The sequence below is a fragment of the Tyto alba genome, unplaced genomic scaffold (genome assembly GCF_018691265.1).
Source record: "Tyto alba isolate M040663 unplaced genomic scaffold, T.alba_DEE_v4.0 Super-Scaffold_22, whole genome shotgun sequence".
Lineage (NCBI taxonomy): Eukaryota > Metazoa > Chordata > Aves > Strigiformes > Tytonidae > Tyto > Tyto alba.
In genome coordinates this window covers 17,624,301-17,651,874 of record NW_024881296.1, presented here as the reverse complement: position 1 = coordinate 17,651,874, position 27,574 = coordinate 17,624,301, and the positions used below count along the sequence as shown (strand labels likewise).

General features: G+C 42.9%; 1 protein-coding gene across 1 annotated transcript in view; it reads left to right on the top strand.

The window, feature by feature from the left end:
- The window catches only part of SLC22A3 (solute carrier family 22 member 3), a 36,573-nt gene extending 9,196 nt beyond the window's left edge, over positions 1-27,377 (top strand). The window contains exons 2-11 of the mRNA XM_009972936.3: positions 3,855-3,958; positions 5,962-6,116; positions 9,025-9,190; positions 10,231-10,348; positions 18,129-18,226; positions 18,364-18,578; positions 21,800-21,908; positions 22,153-22,265; positions 23,638-23,737; positions 24,490-27,377. Of these exons, the coding sequence (XP_009971238.2) occupies positions 3,855-3,958; positions 5,962-6,116; positions 9,025-9,190; positions 10,231-10,348; positions 18,129-18,226; positions 18,364-18,578; positions 21,800-21,908; positions 22,153-22,265; positions 23,638-23,737; positions 24,490-24,547 (1,236 nt within the window). The 3' untranslated portion in view covers positions 24,548-27,377. The remainder of the gene's footprint in view (positions 1-3,854; positions 3,959-5,961; positions 6,117-9,024; positions 9,191-10,230; positions 10,349-18,128; positions 18,227-18,363; positions 18,579-21,799; positions 21,909-22,152; positions 22,266-23,637; positions 23,738-24,489) is intronic.
- The last annotated feature ends 197 nt before the right edge of the window (positions 27,378-27,574 follow it).

The window sequence follows — 27,574 nt, the reverse complement described above, 5'->3', positions numbered from 1 at the left end:
CTGGTCCCTCCTGGCAGCTCTGTGCCAGCTGCCTGCTCGCCAGGGCATGGCCCCAGCGCTGCCCGGCACAGCCACCCACCACCACCCTGGAAGCTGAGCTCCTCAGCCACCTTTGTAGCTCTGTAGCTTTCCCTCTGCTCCTCAAAGGGCAGGTGCCCTTCCTGGGACCGTGGCTCCACAGGGCACCAAGGGTGCTGGGCCAGCGCCGTCCCGAGGCAGGGCGGGAAGAACACTTCTCCTCCCTGGGCTCTGCTGATGACGGCAGTCCCTTCGTCATCGCTTGGGCTGCCAGGATAGCCTTCTGCGGCTTGGGAAACCTGGTGTGTTGGTTTGGGGAGGGCTGTAATCCCAGTGTCGTTAGTAGGTGTTAGAAACCTGGGGCTTGGTCTCTGAAATAGACAGCTGAATCCACGGGCGAGTGGATTTTAAGCAATTTGCAATGTTTTTATTTATGGTTTTTATGTACGTGTAAGCATCATCTCATTTTGACATTGCTTTAATGGCTTTGTTATTACCTGCACTTATAAATTTTGTTATCACACTATTTTATTGCTGTTTCTGGTGAGGCAATAATGTTCTTACTCTCTTCCCCATTCTCTCATCTGCTGTTTGGCTTATGAGGAGGAGTATTCACTCATAACCATCTTCTTCAGGAGCAATTGCAAGCGTCGAAGGATGTTTTGTTTTCTGACTCAGGCAATTCTATGAAAGGCTATTAAACCTGTTCCTGTATGAAACCCTCCCTGCTGATCTATCAATCAGCATGATATTTCTCTCCAGGGTTTTGATCTTTCAAGAAGCCAAGCTGCTTATAAGGTGCAGAGTGATCTTAACCTTCATTGGGAGATGACTCACTCTGCAGATCACAGGCTCAGATCTCTCTGTTATTCTTGGGGACTACAGAGAGAGAGGTGTGAGGGCTCCCTGTGCCTCTCTGCAGAATGACACTTCCAGGGTCACTCCACAGGTGTCTGCTGGAAGCAGAAAACAGTGGCATGAAGATTCGTGTTAAACAGTGTTCAAAGCTGGACCACAGGTGAAGGTTGAAGCTGACCTCTGTCACGCTCCATCACTGTAAATGTCTGGGAAAAGCCAGTGCACTACAGCCAGATCTGAAGCCAGCAGTAGGAAATGGTGTGAAATAACTGAGCATTTTGTAAAACAGCCCAGGGCATGGGGCTCTGAGCTCTCACTAGAGCTGTCACCCACACAGCAGATCGTGGGGTCTATGTGGCTGGCACTGGTCTGACCAAAAACCCATTGAGAAAAGTGCAGCTATGTAGCAAGACAGGCAAGGAGAGTGAAAGAACTGTGCTGTTCTTTGAGGTCCTGGGAGAGCAGTTGTTGCGTGGTGCAAAAGCTCAGCTGAGCAGCAACATTCAGCACCTGAATGTCTCACCTGCACCTGAAATTCAGGCCAAGCTGGCCAGAGGAGCTGTGACAGTGACCTGCCAACCAGCCAATGTATATATTTCTCCATGCATATACAAGGCCAGCAGCTGTCCCTGTGGTGCATACATGGCAGGGCCAGCATGTCCAGCATGGACCCTGGCTGGGGGACCAGCACCAGACGTGTCCTGTGAGGTATCTAGCTGAGTACAGCTCTGGTTAAGTCTGAGAGATTTCCTTGAGCTCATGTGAAGTCACTCTTCCTGCTTGCCCTCTCTGCCTATCTCTTCATGTGATTATTTCCTTTTCTGTTACACCTCAGTGGCACACTTTTGAAGCCAATACTTTCTTGTAGCTGTTTTATAAACCGTATTGCCCTGTATAGGTGGCTGCAGATGCTCTTCTGACAGCCCAAATCACCATAGTCAATTGCATTGCCTTCTAAAATCTCCTTTTAATGGTCATTCTCATGAAAAAACTGTGCTTTCTAAACCTGCATATGTTGATACTATTTGCCAGGATTGTCATAGTTTCAAGAAACAAGAGGTTAAGTAGTGTTTGAAGTCTGAAAATGCTGCTTCATGTTCAGGCTATTTTAGGGAAGCATTGCAATAGCCCTTGAGTATGGCTGCTGAGAGCAGGTTTTATTCTTCTCAGAGGAAGCTGAGTTTTCTTCAGCTCTTGCAAGATTTACAGAAATAGAAGCCAGATGTTGATGATCTGGCTTGACTGAAAGGTTGCCAGTCAGGCTCCCCAGAGTAAACATCAAAACCATGGCTTTGTTTAATGTCAGTGGGGATGGGATATCTATCAGGTTGGGGACCTATGATATTACTAGCCAAGTTCTTCTTCACAGTTGTGGGAGCTGGAAACTGCAGTTCTCAGTCACAAAATTCCCAGACCTACTGCTTCCAGAAAAACAAAAAGCTTCAAACAAACCCAAATCCTGGACTTCCAGTAAAATCATCATGCCTAACAATGATTCTACTGCAGTCATTACCAGTGACAGTGCTAATAGTACATTTGGAACCATTTTTAACATTTAACCATCTTCAATTTTAAAAAGTGAAGAATAGCTCATAGAAATGAGTGTGAATGGCACCTGTGTGGAGTTCAGAATATTAAAATAAATGGTTTCTTATTTAGGTACATAAATAAACCTTTAAGAGTATTACTTTAGATTTCTGCATCCAGATTCAGGCTCAGTGAAATCCAAGTCTGGGTGCCCTCTGTATGTCCTGTGTAGGCACCTCTGAAATCCCAGGCCCAGGAAATACTTGCTGGGTATTACAGCATACAAATGGACTAAGATGGAGCTCAGGTTTGCAGCACTAAATTTCAAAGTCTGGAGAACTGTGAGTGGCAGAAGAGGCTGTTAATCTCTCTAACCCACCCTGTGGACACCCTGTCCAAGCACAGTGTTTGAGCACGGCTATTGTGGTACAGCTGGTGAGCACAAATGTGACACAGTGTGTGCCCTTCAGCAACCAGCACCTCGTTATCGCTGAAAAGATTCGTTGCAGCTCATGCCTGAAGGCAAAAGGGTGTCTCTAGGTTAAATGGTGGCAGCTGCTGTTCTGTAGCTTCCCTTGGTCCTGAAGTCACGTTGTTCTTAAGGTTCTCCCAGGTATGGATTGAAACCTCCTGACTCCTATAAGGTGTGCAGAACTTGGCAGGCAGCTGTTAGTATTTCTTTATTCTCTAAGAACATCTAAAGTAATTTCCAATGATATGCTGTCTGGATAACTGCTTATTTTTAGTTTCATTTTAGTTTTAATTACTAGTTATGTTGTATTCTTTTGTCTCTTCCACTTCTCTCTTCCCTCCACCCCCACTCAACCCCATCCCTGTTAATGAATTCTTCAGATATGCACCAATGTAACATCGTATGTTAGGGAGTTATGGCTAATGTAGTGTGAGGAATGGAAAAGTCTGGGAAAGCTACACCAAGAAAATATGTATCCAATGTGTCTGAAATTGATGAGATCTGTTTTCAGTTTCCTCAGAGACTACATGTTTTTGCTTTTATCTAGAAGGCACTAAGAAAAATAATTAAACCATTTCTATAAGCTGATGTTTTAATTGGCTAGAGCTGTGCACCCTTATTCTGCACTAAACAAAGTCATGGCTTTGCCTTGGCAACATGTTTAACAGCGTTGTGTTTGGTTTGCAAAAGAGCAATTTGCTTTCCATTTCTGGACAACTGATGTATGAAACAAGGCATCCTTTTGGCAAGGAACTCTCCTTCGATCTTCATGATAGCTTGAGGAGTGTTTGCTATGGCTGCGTTTCCCTGGCCCACTGGTGCTTGCTGGTGAACAAGCATATTTGAACTTTCCCTTCCTTTCCCCCTTTTCCTGCTTCTTCCCCTTCCAGCCTGTCCCTGTGCAGTTTTTATAATGTTCTGCCCTGAGGATGATGAATGACCCAGTGGAGGTGCTTATGCCTCTCCCTTGTTCCCGCAGTATAACCTTGTGTGCGGCAATGCCTGGATGCTGGATCTCTCACAGGCTGTCCTCAATCTGGGGTTTCTGGCTGGTGCGTTCACCCTGGGCTACGCTGCAGACAGGTACTGTATAAGCACTGCTGTCCTTTGGTTTGTTTGGAGGTGAAATAATTTGTAATGTCACCTGCAATAAGCATGTGTCAACACTTTGGAGATTTAATTCACTTTGGATAAACATCCCCAGCCTGGGTTAACAAAACTCACCCAATATAATCTTTGCTTCCTTTTGGGCTGGAAACTTCACACAAACGTACTTACTGATCCTGTTTGGACTTTAAAATGTCATGAAAAGAGCTTTTCTTGCTGTTTCTGATGTTTTCTGTGCACATCTGGACCCAGGAAGGATAGAAGGACACAGAAATGAAAAGAAAGCATTCAGAGGAGTTTTCTGGACTGGTGTTTACTGGGGGATGTTTAATAGGCACCACTGATGAAGAAAACAGCTACTTGAGGAAAGAAGGAAGGAAGTCAGTATGGTAACTCTCTCCATTCACAGGCTGGACTCACATGCTTACCACCAAGGTCATAGATCCATCAAGTTGGTCCTCAACTCTGTTAGGGCTGGATGAATAAGAAGGAAAAAATGTGGGTCATATTCAGGCTTAAACAGCTGACCTGCCCTGGAGTGGAGAGCTCCCATTAGCTCTACTTTGCTCTTAGAGTGAAGGAGGGAGCCTGGCTTCTTCTTTGTGCTGATAACTAATAGTAGTCAACCCATAGAGAGCACCACCGATTTCAATGGCAAACCATATTTCTTCAGTTTATAAAATTATTTCTGCCTCTTATATTTTTCTTTTGTTTCTGTAATAATGATAATGATAATAATAACTTAAAATATTATTTCTTTGTAGACAGAAATACTTACAGAATTATCTGGAATGTCATCTCAGATAACAAATGTTGAACTAGCAAACAAAAGTACTTTCAAGGAAAACCTCAACTTTCCAAGGGATATAGTAATAAGGGAAAAAGTAAGGTGGAAAAGATGCTATGGCACTGGCTAACTTAAGATATTGCTGCTCAGTGTCTGGCTGGGCAGTTGTGATACTAGCACCTAAAGACTGTGTAAGAGTAGAGATATTACAGCTAATTATTGAAATAAAATAATATATCTAGGAGTACTTGTGTATTAAGCATAATATAACTACTGTACAACTACGAATGTTGTACATTGATAGTACTGGGGGAATATGATGCAGTCAGACCACTAGACTCTTGTCTCCTTGACAACACTGAAAAGAATGAACCTGGTTGAAAGTACCCTGATTTTCATCCTGTATAAATTCTTCTCATGAAAACTTTTGAACAAAATGAACAAACACATTTTCACTCAAATACTTTTTGGTAAGAAAAACAGCTACATCATTTTTCACAGTTTCTTCTTCTTAAAACAGCAACAATAACAATGGACGAGAGATCAAAATGGAAATTCTAGTTGTGTTCCAAGGGCACAGCTGCTGTGAAACTACAGGGAGGTTTTGTTGCTTTTTTTTTTTTTTTTTTTAGTTATGGCTTAACTTGCGCACACTTATTAATAATGACGTTTTTTGCTGGAAAATGAGACTCATTAATATGTTAGGCAGACTTTGAAAACAAGTGGTCTAAACCTAAAAAACCACTACAAAATCGCATAAACTAATTAAAGAAGAAATTACTTACTTTCACAAAGCTGGCTGCAATTACTATTAGGAGACTAATTTGTGAAAAGAGAAATCCCCAACAAAGGTTGCCCTCATTTCAACTGGATCAAAATTCTAAACTGTAACATATGAGCCATAGTTTAGACACAAAAAGACAAACTGTTTTCTAAAATAAAATGGAGCCTGGTGAGGACATCACCAGTTCTAAAATTAGTGCCATAAAGGCAGTGATAACTTCCACGGGGAAAAGAGTCCCATATCCCAAGGGCCAACACTACAAAGTTTCAAGCAGCCTCCATTTGGAGAAAGACCAGTCTCAAAAAAACACTTTCAGACCTAGCATTCAAATGAGATCCCAGGCAAAAAAAAAAACCAAACCTATTTGTGTCTTTTAATGATTTTCACTTTCTTTTCCCTTTTCAACAGATATGGCAGAATCCTCATCTACTTGCTCTCCTGTCTTGGGGTTGGGATATGTGGTGTTATAGTGTCATTCGCACCAAACTTTACTGTATTTTTGATCTTCCGTTTTCTCCAAGGCGTGTTTGGCAAGGGAACATGGATGACATGCTACGTGATCGGTGAGAGCTGTTATCTTCTTTCTTTTCTGGTTAGGAAAAGTGAGGGATTTTTGGAGGACAAGGAGTCTGGCTACATCTGCTCTTGATAATATTTTTTCTTTGAACAAAGCACTTGCCCTGGGGTCAGCAGACAATGAATAACCCACGTAGATCCTAGTTAATGCATTTGTCCTCCAAGACAAGGTGCCTGCATGCGAATTGTAACTTGGCATCATCCGTGGTCTGGGCTTATGCTTGAACGGAATTTTGGAGAAGCAGTCACTGGTCTTTATCAAGATCATGCTAGGGACCTTTCCAGTGGCTAAACAGGATAGTGATTCCTTACCCTTCAGTGTCTGCTAATTTACTGGTTACAGAGGTGGCCTCTCAGAATGGCAGCAAGTTCAAACTCTTTCTGATATTCAGTACTGATATAGGATGGAAATGAGCAGAAGTGCACATGCCTGCCTGACCTCATAGGATCCTGTGGAGAAGAGCAAGGAAGAAGTAATGCATGAGAGCAGACTAACAAGAGCGATGTGTCCTTCAAAACTGTCCAAGCTCTCCTTTTCTACCCATCACTGTGGTACTTGAATATGCCTGTGTGCAGCTGGCTGTAGGCAATTCAGCATCAATGCAACACTTTCTGTTGATGTTATTTGAGGAATTTTATGGCTGAGATTACCATAAATCATTAAGAGGTAGAAGAGTAGAATGTATCTATATAAAGGTTTTCTTATTTCATAAAAGATCATCAAGATGATCACAAACTACGGAGCAAGCCCCAAATAAACTAGATACACAAAGAGGGACATGGTTAGTTTTGGCAGAATCTGAACATCTTTCACAGATGCCCAGAGAAGTTAACTGCTTTTCCTCACTGGGAGGACAGACACTTGGATGACTGATCTTCATTCTTTAGCTGGGAAACTTTGCTTAGTGCCAGGTTGGGCACCAGAGTGCATATTAGGATTATTATTTCCCGAAAAGGGAAAAGGAAGGGAAGATCTTTTTTAAATAGCATCAAACCAGCAGGGATCCAGACTCTTTGATAGGATATTGTCATGGCCCAGCAATGAAGCTCTTCACATCGCAAGCTTACTTTTAATGAGAGAAGGGTATTGTTGTGACATCTTGAATAACTGCCAGGTTCAGAAAGGGAAACTCCTCTCTAGAACATGAAATAGCAAGACATTGATGAAAGGATCCTACTAGATTTGCTTAAAAATAAAATCACCTATTCAAATATCTACCATGATAATCCAAAACACCGTGATGAGATCATTATATAGTGCAAAAATTTGTGCCATCACTGTAGTCTTGGAGGCCTGTGACAATTTTTTAAAATTCCTGGTGAAATTTAGATGAGTGAGAGCAGAATTGCAAACAGATGTAAACAGTTACAGTGACACCTGGGAACACTGTGGTGACGTATGCACAAACATACCTGTCTAGCCCTCCCAGCATCTAAAGCTCGGAAGTACTTCAGTTTACTGGGCAAAGTTACATTGATAAGCAGCTCAGGTCCAAGATCCAGTGAAAGGGCCAGAAGTTGCTTTTCCCTTCACTTCCAAGAACATGGCTTAATTTTAAATTGTGATCTTATCCTAAAATTTTGCCAAGTGCTCTAACCAGCAACATGTTTTATGACAGACCCATGGCTTCCTTAAAATGACCAAGTTTTAACAGAAAGGAATGTTTTGCAATATTCGGATTAGACTGCCTGACTTTAGGGAAAGGTTCATAGATACTGCATCCTGAGGGACTTTATTACCACAGCCCTAAGAAAGGTTCTTAATTCTTGGACAGAGTGATTTTATCTAAATGCTTTCAGGGATCTACTCTTATGTCCTACCATCACCCAGAGTATTTAACAACCTAACGTCTTTTAAGAAACATATACAGATCATTGGTTTGGTTGCACAAGGAGGACAGTTGCCATTAATACATCTTCCAAGCTACTGATCTGTTCTTCAGAACTGCAACAGACTGCCTCAAGAACATCTCTTTGCTTTTACATACAGCCCAGCTATTCCTGGGTCAATGCTGAGCAGCAGCTACATTTAGGCAATAGAGTTGCCCCTGAGCCATGCAGACATGATAAATAGTTAATAAAAATAGTAATGTTGTCATATTTCACTGAATTGCCAGTTGAAATGAATCACTGTTACTTGTAAAATTGTGTCTCTTTTAGTAGAAGAAAAAAAATATTTTCTGTGTATTATAAACCAAGGTAAAACGCTCTGATTTTGCTCTAAAGGTTAGGTAGTGGTGACAGTTTTGAAATAAACAAGAGACACTTCTTCATGAATTGCTCATCTCAAACATGGATCTCATGGCCATGAGATATTGCCAAAAATATGGGATTACATGTGTTTCAGAAGCGATTAGACACATTCACAAAACAAAAAATCCACTGAAGGATTAAAAAACCCCAACAAATGCTATGCTTGTTCTAGTAAATAAAACAAACCGTGGACCATGCCTTAGCCCTCAGAACAACCAGCATGACATGGTTAAACTCTCCTCCCCACAGACACCGTGTCCATATTACCTGCTGGGAATATCTCCTACACAGAGGATCATCTAGTCTGGGGCACAGGCCAGAATTGTTCTAGGGAGAGTGCTGACAATTTATGACTAGTCTCAAATCCCTGGTTCGGCCCTATTTATTTCATTAGTAAACATGTAGTCAGAAAAACCTCTAGTTGAAGAATGATAGGTGAATTGATGAGGAGGTGTCACCCGTGCTTGCCCTGGATGGTCTCAGTCCACACAGCTCAGTCTTGTACAGATGAAGGCAAGATGCTGGGCTAGACAGACTTGTGACCTGATACAGTATTATCCTTCTTTATGTGCCACCACTAATATTTTTCTTTTGAGTTAGGTTTGTTTCTGTGTTGTTTATTTTGGCTTTCTCTCTGCTCAGTGACGGAGATCGTTGGTTCTGACCAGCGGATTGTTGGGATTGTGATTCAGATATTCTTCACCCTGGGAATTATGATTCTGCCTGGAATTGCATACTTGGTTCCCACCTGGCAGGGGATCCAGCTGGCCATTTCACTGCCTAACTTCCTCTTTCTGCTCTACTACTGGTAATGTTGCAGTCATTTCTCTTGTCATTTTTGCTATTGCTATTGCTATTCGAGCACCTGCTGTGGTCCCAAGTCTTCAGTGTGCAAGATATTGTATATTAAGTAGAAGATATTTACATATTGTTGGTTCTGGCATGTTTAATTCTTTTTAGTGAGTCACAGAGATACATTACTTTCCTTTTTCTGTCCAGGATTTGTCTCTCTCATCAGCCACAGCTGGCCCTTCATAGAACCCTGCTCTGCTCCTGCTTAGCCCAGGGTTGTTTATCTGGTTAACTTGACCAAAGTCTTCTTTTCCCATAAGCCATGGGACCCCACCTTTACCTTTAATTATGTACTCAGTTCAAGCCTGAACTTGCCCTACAGGTCCCATGAGTTGGGCAGTACAGCTAATGAGAGAGTGGAGCACTATGCTGTGGTGAACATCTGTCCCAGTGGGGTGCAACTGTCCTGTGGGCTGGACCCAAAGAAACTAATCCCCATACACTCTTCCCGCACACTGCTTCCTTAAACATTGCCTGTTGTGAACTTTTAAACTGTGAATCATCGGAATCCTAGGCTAGCAGAAACTGAAACACCAATCAGTTGTAGAGCTTTGTGTTCATTTTATAAAATATGTACACATTTGAGTGTGTGTGCTTCTATCTTATAATGATACAGCTGGAAGTTTCCTTCTCTGCCTTTACTTGGTACTACATGTGTTTAATGTTGACTTTCATTGTTCCTTGCTGTTCTACAGGTACCTCTTTCACTTGTTGGTTATCATAATTTTGACATCCATTGTGCAAATACAGTAGTTAAATTTCTCATTTTTCAGCTTTGCAGAGTACTGTTATAGTCTATTTTCTTCTTTCTTGCCCACAAGGATAAGATATTTTACAGGAGACTGACTGGAAAAGCAGTCCACAGAAGAGTTTCTGTATCCCAAAGACTGAAGAATCAGTGTGTTGTGTATTAACACAGGCAAAAAGCAAAGGACCTTGGTTTATCTATGTTGTTAAAGCACAAAACCCCTGTTTATGACTTCTGCATTCTTACAGGGTGGTTCCTGAATCTCCACGTTGGCTCCTGACACGCAAAAAGGGAGACAAGGCATTAAAAATCATGCACAACATTGCAAAACACAATGGGAAATATCTCTCACCACATTACTCAGAGGTACTGTCTGTCATCTGTTTGAGCTACGGGTTTTTTCCTAAACTTTCTTAATCTTTTGAAGGTTGAGTTGTATTAACATGTGTTCTCTTTATGTGATGGGCAATACTCTAGAAGCGTCACACCAGCACAAGATTGTCAGTCCCATACCTATTTTGATAATTGCAAGAGGATAAAAGTGAACTGGCTGGAAAGGCATGGGCTGAAAAAAGAAGCTTGCAAAATAATGATTCAGGTCTTTTATCTGCAACACTCCTACTTTAAAAACTTATGAGAAATATCAGAATCTAGCCTGAGGACCAGTGCTATTTCACAGCAGCTGCCATTTTAGTTGACAAAGTGAGTGGAGACAGCAGGATCCACTTTCCTGGCTCCTTCATTAGGACTTCCTTTTACAATTCAAAGAGAAGATGTAGAAAATTAGAATTTAAGTATAAATTTCTTCCATCCCAATAGAGAGAGAATATGCTCCAAAGTTCACAATAGAGGAAGCACAGTCTGAGGTCATTATTTACAAAATAGAACACTATATGTTAGAATTACAGTCCTTTGATAAGTGGTCTTGACGAAACTGAAAAGATTGATGCATTTCAAATGACACTGTCAGGTCATTGCAGCATTTGTCTTGTTCTGCATTGGGTAGCAATGCCTGGCTCTCAGACCATGTTTACTGTGGCATTGGCATTATGGTTCAGTGAGGACAACAGATGTGGACAAGGTTCCTGTTTTGTAACAAGCCAGGTCTGGAGACTAAATGCTGTCAACGTTAATGTTAGAAATCATTATCTGAACTAAGGAAAACAGCCGCAAATTGTTAGCACACAGCAGCCCAGAGGTGGCATGCTGAATACACTACAAGTATTTCAGAAAGAAATTGTGATTTCCCTATTGAAAAGAAATGACCTACATAAAATAGGCGTCTATCAGTACACAGTAGTATCCTTTATGCCTACATACATGCATATGCATATACCTTAGTTTTTATACATATACAAAATTATCATGTGTGACATAACTAAATTTGCACAGAGACTAAAGGCAAACTCATTGGGATGGCAGTGTTTGGAGGAGACTGATGTGTCCCATCCTGTCAGAAAGGACCATCATGATGTGTGTGCATTGTAACAGGAAACTGACGATGTGGGTTCCCATAGCATTGTATCTTACCTAGGTCTTTCTCGTTGTTCTTCTTAAGCAAGGGAGAACCCAAAAATTTAGCCCATCTTATCCAAAAAAGTGAGGCTGCTTCACCAAAATCCTAAAGTATAATTCTGGATGAAATCCAAGGAGTAATTATTTTCAGTCTTCTGAAACACCAGATAGCCGTTCCCAAATTCATAGGATTTTATTTACCTGGTGAGAAACATGCTCCATAAATCATTCATCCAGCCTAAGCAGCTCTGTTTATTCAGAACCATTACTCGTATAAATACCTTGCATAAAGTGCACACAAGAGAAGGTATGTGGCAACAGAAGGAGTATGGAAATGGCTAGCTGATTTATACCAATATTCCATTATCTTTCCATTTAATTAAGTATATGTTAATGACAGTTCTGGCAAGGTAAAGTTCACACAGGTTCCACAGAGAAGCTGGGCCCTAACCTGTAGTATACCTTTTAGGGTATATGACTGTGGAATAATGATTTTGTAAAGTCAGAACTAGACCTATAAACAGAGATGAGTATGCTGAAACATACAGTTCCCCAGCCAGCTGCTTTATTCATAAGCAACTTGTTCAAGTGCCATAACATTGCTATAATGGCATTTCTGTGAATGTTCTGTTGCTCAGGGAAGCACACAAAGGTTAATGATGGGGAGGGAGGTTTGTCAGTGGAAAGAGTTTTGGATGAGACTGTTGTACATTAGTGAAGCAACATGACAGAAGGAGTTTTCATGAGCAGGAACAAGCTAGGCCAGCAATTAGTGAAACATTTTTCTGATGGAAGCCAAGGCACCTCTGTGATACCAGTCAAGGTCAAGAAATTGCCCTCAGCTGTCCCACAATGCATAATGAGCTTTGCAAGTCACTTGGGAGTAGCATCTTATGCAACTGGAGGACTGCAGACTGAAACTGGTGGGAGAGAACAAACTGAAAAGACTGACTAAGGAGAGAGAAAAGGGTAAATCCATTGATGTCAATGACCAGTTGGAGTGCATGGAGCTCTGCCTGGGGATGGATGAGGAGCTGACTGAGAGCTTATGGGTGAGAATTAGAGGGAAAACAGGACAGGTGACATTATAGTGGGTGTCTGCTGATGCCACCCAACCAGGAAGACCAATCGGATGAGGCCCTCTATAGGCAGATAGGAATAGCCTCATGTTCACAAGCCCTGGTCCTCATGGGGAACTTCAATCACCCTGATATCTGTTGGAGGGACAACTCAGCAGGGCATAAGCTATCCTGGAGGTTTCTGGAATGCATTAATGATAACTTCCTTCTTCAAGTAATAGAGGATCCAACAGGGAGGGGTGCTAGGCTGGACCTTGTTCTCACCAACGAGGGGCTGGCAGCAGATGTGAAGCTCAAGGGCAGCCTTGTCTGCAGTGACCATGAAACAATGGAGTTCAAGATCCTTAGGGCAGCAAAGAGGGTGCACAGCAAGCTCAGTACCCTTAACTTCAAGAAAGCAGACGTTGGCTTCTTCAGGGATCTGCTCGGCAGAGTAACGTGGGATAAAACCCTAGAGGCAAGAGGGGCCCAAGAAATCTGGTTAGTATTCAAGGATCACCTCTTTCAAGCTCAGGAGCGATGTTTCCCAACAAAGAGAAAGTCACGCAAAAATGCCAGGATGAACAAGGAGTTTCTGGGCAAACTCAAACGCAAAAAGGAAACCTACAGAAGGTGGAGGCAAGGACAGCGGAATACAAATAAATTGTCCTAGCAGCCAGGGATCAGGTTAGGAAAGCCAAAGCCCTGATAGAATTAAATCTGTCCAGGAACATCAAGGGCAACAAGAAAAGCTGCTATAGGTATATAAGTGATAAAAGGAAGACTAGGGAAAATGTGGGCCCTCTCTAGAAGGAAAAGGGAGACCTGATTATCCAGGATATGGAGAAGGCTGAGGTATTCAAATACTTTTTTGCCTCAGACTTTACTGGCAAGGGCTCCAGCCACACTGCTCAAGTCACAGAAGGCAAAGGTGGGGACTGAGAGAATGAAGAACTGCCCACTGAAGGAGAAGATCAGGTTTGAGAGGAACCTGAAGGTGCACAACTGCATGGAAACTGACGAGATGCATCTGCAGGTCCTGAGGGAACTGGTGGATGAAATTGTAAACCACTATCCATTATATTTGAGAAATTGTGTCAGTCCAGTAAAGTTCCCATTGCCTCGAAAAGGGGAAACTTAAGCCCCATTTTTAAAAAGGGAAAAAGGGAAGACTCAGGGTACTACAGGCCAGACAGTCTCACCTTTATGCCTGGCAAGATAGTGGAGCAGATCCTCCCAGAAACTATGCCAAGGCATATGGAGAATAAGGTGGTGATTTGTGGTAGTCAGCATAGCTTCACTAAGGGCAAATCATGCCTAATGAATTTGGTGGCTGTCTACGATGGGGTTACAGCATTGATGTGTAAAGGAAGAGCAACTGGCATCATCTACCTGGACTTGTGCAAAGCATTTGACACTGTCCCCCATGACATCATTGTCTCTGAATTAGAGAGACATGGATTTCACAGATGAACCACTTAGTGGATAAGGAATTGGTTGGATGGTCACACTAAAAGAGTTGTGGTCAACGACTTGATGTCCCAGTGGAGAGCAGTGATGAGTGGTGTTCCTCATTGGTCAGTGTTGGGACCAAGACTGTCTAACATCTTTGTCGGTGACCTGGGCAGTGGGACTGAGTGCACCCCCAGCAAGTTTGCCAACAGCAAACTGTGTGGTGTGGTCAACATGCTGGAGGGAAGGGATGCCATCCAGAGGCACCTTGACAGGCTTGAGAAGTGAGCCCATGCAAACCTCATGAAGTTCAAGAAGGCCAAGTGCAAATTTCTGTATATGGGTTGGGGAAATCCCAAGCAAAAATACAGGCTAGGTGGAAAATGGCTTGAGAGTGTCCCTGAGGAGAAGTACCTGGGGGTGTTGGTTCACAAGAAACTCAGCATGACCCAGCAATGTGCACTAGTAGCCCAGAAAGCCAACTGTATCCTGGGCTGCATCAAGAGAAGTGTGGCCAGCAGGTTGAGGGAGGCGATTCTCCCCACCTTCTCTGCTCTTGTGAGACACCACCTGGAGTACTGTGTCCAGCTCTGGGGCCCCCAACATAAGAAGGACATGGACCTGCTCAAGCGAGTCCAGAGGAGGCCATGAAGATTGTCAGAGGTCTGGAGCACCTCTCCTATGAAGACGTGCTGAGAGCATTGAGGTTTCTCAGGCTGGAGAAGTCTCTGGGTAGACCTCATAGCTGTCTTCCAGTACTTAAAAGGGGCCTGCAGGAAAGCTGGAGAGGGAATATTTACAAGGGCGTGTAGTGATAGGACAAGGGATAACGGCTTTAAACTGAAAGAGGGCAGATTTAGATTAGATACTAAGAAGAAATTCCTCACTGTGAGGATGGTGAGGCACTGGCACAGGTTGCCCAGAGCAGCTGTGGCTGCCCCCTCCCTGGAAGTGTTCAAGGCCAGGTTGGATGGGGCTTTGAGAAACCTGGTCTAGTAGAAGGTCTACCTGCACGTGACAGGAGGTTTGGAACTAGATGATCTTTAAGGTCGCTTCCAACCCAAACCGTTCTATGATTCTGTGATTCTATGATTTTTTGTCCTTGGTTGGGTCATATACACCGGTGGGATTTCCCCTGTCCTGGTCAACATTACCCAGTGCCAAGTTTGGCCCAAGACATGCAGTGGGAAGCTTGTGTTGCTCCAGTTCCCCCTCCACCTTCAGCCCTGCATTGCTACACCCACTTCCCCTCTCTAAACATTAGCACTTCCAAAGCGTCATGTCAGAATGGAGATGTGTCTTTCCCTGATTTTTGTTTTAAGTAATATTTAATTTTTTTCAGAAGCATCCCTGCTCATGACCCTAAGCCACTCACAGCTGCAGCAGATTAACCTCCACACATCCAGATTTGTGCTGGAACTATTCCTGGGACTTTTTTAGTACACAATGTGTGTCATCCTTGGTGCTCTGCCCAGAGGAAATAGAACATCTCCAGGAAGCATGTTAGTTGTGGATCAAGTGTATTTCTCACATTTACTCATGTCAGACTTCTCTTTCACAAAGCAACTCCAGAATTTCAAGCAAAGTGCTTCAGGTGTGGAGGGACAAGGAGTAGTTAGAGGCATTATCCATCAGTGCATTTTGGGTAAGATTTTCCAATACATCTGCAGCAATCTCTTTAGCCTAGTTGTCTGCATAGCTCTGGATATAGCAGTCTTGCATTTTTATTGACATGCAGAAACCACAGATGACCTTTGCATGAAAACAGATAAACATTTGCTTCTTCTGGTCTGTGAATTGCAACACTGGTATACTTCAACTCCATACAGAGCTCGTTAAATTAATTGCAAATTACAAACTCTTTTCCCCCAGTTGCTCATAATTATCCTAGCATGTTTTCTTTTCAAGATAATTTTAAAATTCTTGGTCTGTGTCCAAAGGTAGAATAGACTGCAACCAGCTGAGTTACAGCTGCTTCTTGAGAGAGTTGTATATATATATTTTTTTTTTCTACTATATAGACATATCTAGACATATATATTTCTAGTATATATTAAATTACATACATATGTATTATAAATGTACATGGATGTACTGTCCTGTGCAGAATTAAACTTGTGCATAAAGATAGGTCTGTGTTATGAGGAATCTTTAAAAATTATTGCATAAAAACTGATATGTAATTTTGCTGGGACATAAACATGTCAGGGAAGGTGGTTACAAAACTTCATTCAGAGTTTTCAGATAGTGTATCTTTGGAAACATGGACCCTGTCATTGAATTCCTGACTGCACTGGTGTGAATAGCAAAGCTGTCATTGACTTCAAAGAACAAAAAGAGGATTTTTTTTTTCCCTACACAGACTTGACTTTCCACAGTGATCTTTTCTTCATCTGTAAAAAAATGCTCAGTCATGCTTGGGGTTATTATGACTTTATTAAGACATGGAAATATATGGCAGCAGCTGTGCTGAATTTATCTTTAGTCCTTTGGAAAACTAAAACCATATTTGCACAAAGTCACAACTGATGGCTGGCAGCCTGATCTTATAAACACACTCATGGCAGCTTTATGACCATAATATGAGAAAGTCCAAGATCACTGCAGAAACCCATCAACCTCCACCTGCTCCACAAAGGGCTCTGGCATGCAACATAAGTGGCAATGATTTGAAGAAAACTTCTGGCTCTGGTTACAGAAGAAAAGCAAAATAAATACAGGGTGAAAGCATTTGGTATAGCCCTGGCTGAGCTGACGAGACCCTCAGGCAATGCCTTTGGCTTTACCCACGTTCTCGTCATGGATCTGCATGTTCTCATGTGCTTCTCCATCCTTTCACCTGTGTCTCCCCACTGCCCACAGTTGTTTCCCTGGGCTCCTGTGCCTGTGTGGGCAGAGGGTGCTGTGGTGGTAGAGTGCTTTGCTCCTCTTTTTGCTTTTTGAGGCCTCCTCTCAGAAGGGGAGCAATAACTGAGTGTCAAGGCAGCCAGGCTGCCTGAAATCCTCTTACAAAGGACACAGGAGGTTTAACCCCATGTTTCCCACAGCTGCTTTGAGTGATGATGGCAATCCCAGATGTGGCCGTCAGTTCTTGGGCAGTCTCCTGGTTTGTCCCTGCCTAAAACTACCTCTGCCTTCTCTTCCTTGTCTTCTTCACTTGCCAAATAAACATACAAACAAAATGTCTGCCACCTGGCTTGGTGGACATCATGGTTAAAAACTGCTGGCCACAGTTAAAAACATCAGTGTCCCTAATACCTTTTTGGCCCTGCTAATATTCTGGCTCCACAACATCCTATGTCGATGAACTCCAAAGTATAAACACAGACTGTGTGAAATCCTGCCCTTTTCTGTTATTGTTAAACCTTCTAACTAAAGATTTCACCCAGTGCCTCATTGTGACTCTATCAGAGGAAACTGAACACATTTACTATACGTTGTATATGAGGACCATTAATTAATATTTTGCAGGATTTTTTTCCTCCAGGGTAAAATCCACATTCAGCACAGTGGTTGCGTATTTGAAGACCCTCTGAATTTTACCAGTTGGATGTTTTGTAGCACGCAAAGTGCCTTCACAGATCTGCTCTTTCTCTCATTCCTCTTTTCTTCCTGCTGCCTAGCTGTGCCACCAGCTATGTTCCCAAGCCCGTTGCTTGCTGCTCACACCCTCTGTCCCTGCTTCCCTTATCCCATCGCTTTACCCTTCCTGCCATGGCCTCCTCCTCTCTGTCACGTCGGGCAGAAGACAGCTCTGCTCCCAGTGACCTGGATGTGACAATGACCTCTTACTGCCTTCCAAGAAATTTCAGGTCAGCCTCTCTCAGTTGACAATGCGGAAATAATTTTTCCACTCTCAAGTCAAGATTGAGGATTTTTTTTTTTTTTTTTTTTGTTTTCGATTTTTGCACAATCATGATTAAGGACAGCCCACAGTGTGCCAGTTATAAGCTATTTCCCATATCTGTGCATGGCTCTGGAATTCTAAAAGCAGTGAGTTGGCTCGTCAGCGCTTTTTCTCGCTGAACTGGAATATTGCTGAGCACTCTGTTTACATAGAAACTCTGCCCCAGTGCCTGCCTGACCCCCGACAGCTGACTGCTGCTTGTTTTTCTCCTCAGATCACTATTAGCAATGAGGAGGTCAGCAACCCCTCCTTTCTTGACCTGGTGAGGACTCCGCAGATGAGGAGGAACACGCTTATCCTGATGTATGCTTGGTGAGTGCCCATGTCAGTACAGCTTGTTACCAGGGTGGCAAGTTTTGAAGAAAAATTGCCTTGTGACTTTTAGGGTCTTTATAGCTGCTTGCAGTCATTTGTTTGCCTCTCAACATTTTTTTCCCTTTGTCGTTTAGGTTCGCAAGTGCGCTGATCTACCAAGGGCTTGTCATGCGCCTAGGAATTGTTGGAGGAAACCTCTACCTAGACTTCTTCATCTCAGGAGCTGTGGAGCTGCCTGCTGCTCTCTTAATTTTAGTGACAATTGATCACATTGGCCGGCGCCTTCCCTTTGCAATAAGCAGCATTGTGGCAGGAATTGCATGCCTTATTACTGCCTTCTTGCCAGAAGGTAATTCTCTTCCCAACATCAGGCTCTTTAGGTCAATGACTTCTCTCTGATGCCTCTTAAGCAAAGACAGCAGGCCACATAAAACAGTAGATAGAAGTAAAAAGTGTCTGATGATGCAAGCAACATCACAGTCATGAAACAACATACCTTATTTACTTATAGATTGCACTGGAACATGTAATGGCCATATCTTTGATGAGTGGTGAGCAAGAGCTGGGTGTAGTCTTAGAAAGAACGTGTTTAAAGGCCCTGTACTGTTTTTGAAGGCAAGTGCAAGAGAGGAGTATACAAACACAAAGGGAAAATATATTCCCTGACTTGGAAGATGCTTAATGACATAAGGAATCAGTGATTTAACTGAGGCAGCTTAGTGGTCTTCTTGTTTGCAAATAAAACAAGGCAAGCCACAACACAATATAGGGGCTGTGGTAGACAACATGGATACTGTTGTTCTGCCCTCACCCTCCCAAGGTTTTGACCAATGTTAAGGTGTTGGAGGAAAGGTATGGCTTTTGATTAAGTCATTCTTATCTGGTTTCAAGGACAAGTCATAGGTCTGATATTGCACGCAGGCTTCCCAGAATTTCTGGTTTTTCTTTGAATTGTTTTCCCTCCTGTGTACTTTTTTTTATCCCTGGGGAAGCATTTAGAGGTGTTCTGAGGCAAATGCTACCATATCAAACATGATTTGCCTTAGTGTAGCTGGGGACTGGCAATTGAACAGACATTAGAGAGGCTAATTCCTCCCCAGGGATGTTCGTGTCAGAGTAAGGGACAGTCTTTGCCAGTCTTAGAAGTTTTAGTTCCTGAAGTTATATTGTGGGACAACCGTTTTCCCAGAGAAGAGCCATGAGAAGCCACTTCAAGAGTATGATGTGCTCTTGAAAACAGGTAGATTTGTGGTGAATGCAAAATGAAATCCTTCAAAGATGTGTGTTGTTTCACCTCTGTCTCAGTTAAACTCCCTTTAAAGGGATTCCTCAAAAAGTACTTAAAATTAATACCATACGCTTGAGGACCTTCATTGCTTTCATAGAAGCAGAAACGATGGGGAAGGGAGAGGGAAGATAGCAGTCTGATCCCGGTGCCAGAACTGGTGACTGTGTGATCGTGCCCTGAGGTATCACATTGCTGTCACTTGTTTGTATTCATCCATTTGACCACTGAAGTTTGTGAAGACTGACTGCTGTCCTGGTGGATTTTCCCCAGGTCCCTGCTCCTGTGTGTCTCTTGGAAGAGTCACCACATGGCAAGCAAATGCCAGCCACCCCGTGCTCCTGTGGCAGCTACCCCAACACAGGGCATGGCAATTCAGGCACACAGAGCCTGGTCACCATGTCATCTGATGGCTTTGCTAGCATTGTTTTCCACCTGTTAAAAAAGTACAAAGGTTCTGCTGGGACAACAGGGACTGGGGACTGTTGATTGCCTGGAGCTAGGGCTGTTGCAGGAAGAGGAAACAAATAATGGCACTGGGACATTTGCCTCTAGCATCTTCATGTACTTTGGGTCACACCATATGCTGAGCATGGTGCTGCAGGTCTGGGGTTAGAACGAGAACATTGTGTGGGGCTGGTATGGCCTGAGCAAGGGGAGAAAGTTGTGGCTTGTGACCAGCAGGATGCTACCACCAGCCTGCTCTCGGTAGTGGTGAAGTGCTGAGGGGACCCTGTCCAGGTGAGGAGAGGACAGCCTGGACATTAAGAAACTTGCAGATGGGACACCCGAGGTCCATAGTCCTGCTTTCAAGAAAAGTCTGTTTATACAGATGGGGAAAGCTTCAGTGGCAGCTTGTGAGAGCGCTGTCATACTGGGGTGATCATACAGTTTGAGTCCCCTGGCAGAGGGAGGAGGCACACAGACAACACCCTCACCTCGGGGGTCTGATGGTCCGAAGGAGTGCCAGGGATGCAATGTGGGTTTGTTTTGTTCTTTCCAGCCTTTGCTTTTCTTATAAGTATTTGAAAATTGAACTTTTCAGGGCAAAGGCAGTGTTTTGCAACATGGGATGAAATTTGATGGGGGTTTGTTTGGTTGTTTTGGAAGGGAAATAACCCCAAGAATCACATTTTTGGTTCAGAGCAAACTGAAATGTTTTCTTGTTCTTCCAATTAGAGTTTTGAGAAAACACAACCATTGCCAGAGCTCTCTCCAGTGGCAGATCTCTCCTTCATGCCAGGTTCAGGCTTGTTGTTTCACACACCTGCCCATCTGTCTGGTCGTGGTTAGACCATACAGGAGACTCTCTTCTCTCAGTGGCATTGCAGAAGTGCTTATCGCATTCTTTATGATAAGCCTCCAGAGGCCACTGCCTCTCCAGAGAGGGCACTTGGACTGTTGAGGGGTTGCACATGGTGAAACAGGATGGCTCTGCCCTGAAGTGCATATGTGACTATCACACCCCCTGCTGATGTATAAGGGCTTCCCACTGATGTGTGCGGGACAGTGGCTGCACACCAGAGCTCCAGCAGAGCCAGGAGAGCTGGCCAGGGCTGCCGGGGCAGCGTAAGGCCCCTGGGCCAGTCATGTCACATTCAAAGGCAAACACCAGGGAAGGGAAGGGGGAGGATGGCCAGATGCAGCATTATTAAGAGGGTGTCTAATGTGCAATGGCTAAGCAAATTACAGAGTGTAGTTGGCCTGCTCTGGGGTGATTTATTTTACTGTAGCATCCCTGAAGGTATTTAAAAGGCATGTAGATGTGACACTTAAGGACATGGTTTAGTGGTGGACTTGGCAGTGTTAGATTTGCAGTTGGACTTGATGATCTTAAAGGTCTTTTCCAACCTAAACTAATCTGTGATTCTACACACCTTTAGAGGTAGTTTCTTTGTGGTCAGAAGGCTTTGGGAGGTGACGCAAAGATATTTTTTTACAGCATAACATCCCTATATAAATACATACACCTTTCCAGAGCACAATTTGGTCACGGTCATGGAAGCTTATAACATTAATTTTCCCACCCATGTTGTTATGCCTCACCAGCATCTTGAATCAATTAACTAGAAGTGATTGTTGATTCTCCAAAGCAGTTTCGCATGATGCCGGAAAGCAATAAACACCAGTATAGACTGATATCTACAGCAGTGACCTTTCAGTCTGATTTACACTGATCCAGTGTTTCTGTGATGTAGCTTCTGCTGACAGGGCCCGGGGCTCTTGGAAATGCTCTGCTTGTGCAGCAAAACACACTCCACCTGAGTTTCTTTTTGAATTAACAGATATTCCATGGCTCAAAACAACAGTTGCCACTCTGGGAAGACTGGGCATCACAATGGCTTTTGAAATTGTCTATCTTGTAAACACTGAATTGTACCCTACGACATTGAGGTATGTCAGAAGCTTCCAGGAATCATTCAACTTTTCCCTATGTGTTTCCCCATTCCCTATTTCACCACTGTTGAGTAGAACTTGGTTTTCTCCAGAGTTTTCTAACTGAATGTCTACTGCTCAGTGTGGATGGCATATACTGAGGAGATAATTTTGGAGCTAAGTTTACATTCTAGTCCTTAAACTGCTGGTTCATCTGTTTGGTAGCACGTCTCAAATATCTGGCACTGTTTTTCTTTTGCAGAAACTTTGGTGTTTCCCTGTGCTCGAGTTTGTGTGACCTAGGTGGGATCATAGCCCCATTCCTGCTTTTCCGATTAGCAGCCATTTGGTTGGAGCTACCTCTAATTATTTTCAGTAAGATTTGATTTAAAATGTACTTTTGGTTTAAATATCCTTCTCCTAACAGAGCTTTTCTTTTGGGGCAAAAGTGTAGCGTGTGGCCTCATCTCCCTTCAGACCAGCCCCTCTCAACCTTCATGCCTAGAGCAAGAAGCTGAACAACAAATGGGTGAAATGTGGGAGATTTCATGGCATGCTAATGAAAGACCTCAAGTTTGCTTGGGTAACTTGGCAGAAAGATCATAAAAGAAACTATGTGAGGTGCTTCCAGATAAGTTCTTTAATTGTAGAGAAGTAAGATTAGTCTCCAAAAAGTAGAGGTTAATGTTCTTTTAAAAAATACTTGGTTTGGGTTTTTTGGTAAATAAAGTTACAATTATGGATGTTGTATTAACCGTAATTTTCTTTTCCTGTCAAAATTTCTTCGTTAGTTGCATTTTGGGAAAAAAAAATGCCCCTGTGGAGTTATTTCCAACAAGGAAATGAGAGTCTGTGGCTAACCAGACTTCCAGGAGATACACGTGACTGGGAAAAAGCAAAAGGGATAGGATAGAATAAGAAGGGAGATTGGTGCTAATGACAGCTTTATCTGAAAGAAAAAATGGAAAGACAGAAGTAATTTTAAAAGATTACCATTATTCCAAGAATAGACATGTATAGAGCTACAGTGTTCACATTATCTAATCCTGAAATTCTGCTGCCGCTGAAGGACATATGAATTTACTCTGTCTCGAGTAAACAGCTACAAAATCAGAGGATCAGAAAAGACTGTGCAATAGTCAGGGAACATTTTACATTTTTCTCCAGCCCTTCTATTTTTTACTTATTTAAATTATATCTATGCAGGGTATTATTCCAGAATAACCATTCCTGATGAACTATTTCAGATTGGCTCTGTATCTGAGTGCTCTTTCCCAAGGATGAATTTTTATTCTGAATCACATAATCTACTTTGTCCATGGATACAAAAAGAGAGTATTTCAAGAATTTCTCAACGATTTCAAGAAACACAGATGAATCTACATGATAGAGCCCCTTGAACAAAGGCAGATATGTCTTATGTGAGAAATACCATCCTGGTTCCAGTGCAGTTTGTATGCACTAGCCCTTGTGCACTTATCTCAGGTTTTTGACTTCCAAGATCTCCATTTTGGGGAAATTCAGGCTACAAATGAACCCCTGGCCCTCAATTTCTTTTTTCTAATAGGTTAAATTAATGTATTGTAAAGGTGTTTAATAAGAGTAGGGCAGTCAGAAATAGCTCTTGCACTCTAAAAATCTCATTTCAACCTTAAGCTGAATAAACTTTTCTCAGTGGATAAATATTGAAAATAAGAAAAGTAACAATTTTCTTACTGCTTTTGTATTTCTCCAATGTCCATTTTAGGTATACTTGCAGTTGTCTGTGGGCTCCTAGTATTGCTTTTACCAGAGACAAAGGGAATTTCCTTACCAGAGACAGTGGAGGATGTGGAGCAGCTTTCAAGGTATGATAAGTATTTTCTTACTTTTACTTGGGTGAGGTTTCCTGGAGATATTCTCCTCCAACCTTATGAGGTGTCATAAATTAGTGATGTTATCCAAGTATCAAAGTAAATTCCCCAGTCAGGTTGATGTCATGAGCAGGTGGTATTTTACTCAGTAGAAATGTGAACTTTTCAGTACCACTAAGGTAAGTTGCCAAAAAAAAGTATGGGGATAGAATCTATATTTTTCTCACAGAGACACAAAGTTGTCTTATGCACTTCTAGAAGCAGAAAGTAATAGTGTGCAAGAGATACCGCAAAATATAGCCTGCAACTCTCTGCTTGGGAAAACCAGCCACTACCTCAATCAAATCATCCTGTGAAGAAGGGCCCTTGATTATAGGAGCATTTCCACAAGTTGTAAAGTCATTGAAAAGCTACGTACAAGATGAATTTATAGCTGAAGAATTGTAGGCACAGCTTTCCCCCTCCTGGCACAGAGCAAACCAGACTCCTCACTGCTCTGCAGGCATGCAGGGAACATTTGCACCTTGGGTAAATTTCTTGAGGAGCCAGCACTATACATTAATGTTTCAAGCAGTGGCTTTGGATATTACATCAACTTTTGCCTGCTTCAATGTACAAACTAAGGAAAGAGGAAATTTTCTATGCAGAAAATAAATGTTTCAGTACTGCAGCTTGGACTACTACTTGAACTACATATTTTCCTGTTTCTTTCACCCTTATATGCCTCTTCTCTTCTATTTGTTCAGTCATTTTGGTAAATGTGGCAAGAAACGGAAACACCGGGACACCAACTCTTATATTTGACCTTTGAAGGACAGCACTGAGCAAAGAACCGTGTTCTCAAACCGGGAATTTGTTCTCCAACTGCCACCACTTCAAAATTTGCTGCAGAGTATGGATTAAACTCCATATTTTTCTTCTAAGCATAAGGACATTTAAAACAAACAGTGTATTTTTCTATAAATATGGAATAAATTCACTTTTTTTTCTGAGTATGCTGTTTGCAGGAAAGGGAGCACTCTGTGGTTCTTGATAGAGAACAGCTTTAAAAAGATGCACTATCCAGCTCAGTGAGCTCTTATTTATTTTGTTACACATTTGAGCTATTTGTTTATTTCTATTGTTAGCATATACCGTTAAGTAGGGATGGTTTGAAACAGTACTGCTTGTTTAAGATTTGGATGAATTTGAGGAGGAGAAGATGAGTATTTCAACCTGTTCTCCTTTGCCACTGGAGAATCTGGACAAATAGAAGATCTGGTGGCTCAGAAAGGAGGATACTGGTCAGGGTGGCTCTTTCTCTGGGAGAGGTGGCAATCAGGGACGTGCATCAGGAGACCCTTGCCCTGGTCTGCTCCTCTCCCCCAGCCACAAAAGCCCTGCTTCCCTCCCTCTTCAAGGGCTTTCTAAAATGTGGCAGCAGTCCTCCTCCTCTCCTTTGCAGGTCTTTGTGTAGGTGTCACATCCTACACAAGGCATTAGCTCTGCAGGTCAGATTGTCCTGCTGCCCACTAGTGGCTTCCCCCAGACCCAACTGGGGTTCACATGACACCCCTTCGTCCTGTCGCCTGGTCAGGCTTCCCCATAACTCTGAGGGAAGGACTTTCTGCCTGCTCTCTCTTGTGAGCAGATAGCAGGGACAGCCTGCCTTTCCTTTCAGCTGTGTGACCTTCTTCATCAAACATTGGGTCCTGGCCACTGACAGGTAAACAGTAGACATCACAGTGAAGGACTTGAAAAGATGTAGTGTGAAAAAGGTATCCTGTAACCAACAGAGAATTAAATAAACAAAAGAAAGCCAATAAGCTCTTGTAAATGGCCTTATAAAGTCAGAAATAGCATATTTGGCATAAGCACTTATACGACTGAATTTTGAAGGTTCATACCCCAAAAGAGTAGTGCTAACATTACAGTCGGTGCTGCTGAATGACTACCGTTCCAGTCTCACCATCTTAAGAACACATATGTGCAGGTGCCTGCACAGGGGGATTTTCTATGGTGTGGAGCACACTGTGCATTTCAACAGTTCCCGACCCTCCCTGCCTTTTCCCAGCAACTGCCCCTACCACCAGCCCTGCTGGAGGAAAACAGGACCTTTAGGAGCAATCTCTGTCTAATGTTTGCATACTTCCAGCAGTTAACAATAAAGGGCTGTCTTTCAAGGCTCTTTCTAACTTCCTCTGAGGCATAGCTAAAGGTCGATGGGATGCTTAGCAAAACTCAGTAGTGATTGAAAGATATGAAACTAAATGAGCATCTCATAATATATCTGGCTAATTGGTGGTATCTAGAAGACAACCCAAAACTGGAGCTACTGCTGCAGGGAGAAAACTCCTCCTACACCAACCAGTCTTCTGCAGATAGCTGTAAACTCCCTGAGGCTGGCTGGCAGACACCAGTCCTGAACTGGAAGCTGTGGGCTTGCACCGGCCAGGTGCCACATTTCAGCGCAGAGTGGGAGCGCGGGCACCTGGCCGCAGAGCTCAGACCTGCCTTCCTTGTACCCAGCCAGCCCGCACCGCAGGCACGGCCCCCCGAGAGCCAGGCTGAGGAAATCACATGCAACGCTGTATGAGCTGGGCCTCCCTCTTCCTTTTAATATTTCTTCTTTGTGAATTTAAAATTTTAAAAATTGTTTTCTTAAACACTGCAGCAGTCTGAGAAGGACTATGGAGGTCATCTAAAGCTACAGCTTCCCAAAGAAATGTCAATATTATTTGCCAGCTGCTGCTGTTTGTGGACAACTAAAATGTGTTGAGAACTCAGAGACACGAAGACTTGCTTCCGGCCTTTCAGACTGTTCTTTGTTTTGCATAACATCATATGTTGCTCAGAAGAGAATATAAGTGAAATATTTCAATATGTAAAATGGCTAGGAGCCGTGTCAGAAGTTCGGATGCATTTATTTTCTAAAAATTCATATGTAAAGGACAGCAGGAAAAAGCCTGTGTATGTTCTGACTTCTAATATGATAATACTTAACAACTTCAGGTAGAGTTTGTATTTGGTAATAACTCCTGTGTTAACTCTTACCCTTAACAAAGGGATTTTGCAAGATGGCAATATTTATTGCCATTGTCACTCTCAGAGAAGGAAAAGATCACAATTTACACACTTCAAGAGGTTATGAGGTGGGACTTCTGTAGCTGCTCAGGTGTGTCCAGGCATCTCTGGTGGGTTTGGCAAGGACATCAGGAGTAGGTTTGTTTGCTTACAAGTCAAGTATTAACCATGTCTTCAGGAGTTCACATTTGAAAAGCTTTACAAATCAAAGACCAAGCTGCAACACAGAATTTCTGTTGTCAGGGAAGTACTGTGCATATTTCTTGGCTGACTTAATGATCCAAATAAATAGATACAGAAAAGATGCAGGAGGGTATTTGTGCTCAGTGAATTGCACACCCCCCCCCTCCCAGATGGGTGGGGAATGATTTAGCAGAGCTGTTCCTACTCAGGAAGACAATACCCTGAGATCATCACTTCTCCCAGAATCATACTTGAAGTGTAGAAGCTGCAAAAATCACCCTGCCACCTAACTCTGTTTTATAGCTCGTATCTCCCTTTATAGCCTATGGGAGGAAAAAAAAACCCAAAACCAAAAAAACAACTCCTAGGATGCAATCCACCCCTTTTGTATATATGTGCACACAAAAAATAAAAGACAATTTAAATTAAATGACATGCAGCGTGGCATGCCTCGAGTGGACCTCTGCACTGCAGAAAGTGGGCGAGACAAATCCCAGCCCAGGAAGTAGCCGTGTTACTTGGGGTACACTCAGCACACCCTGAGGGTGTGGGAAGGGGTCCATGCAGAGCTGGGGTCCCCAGGCG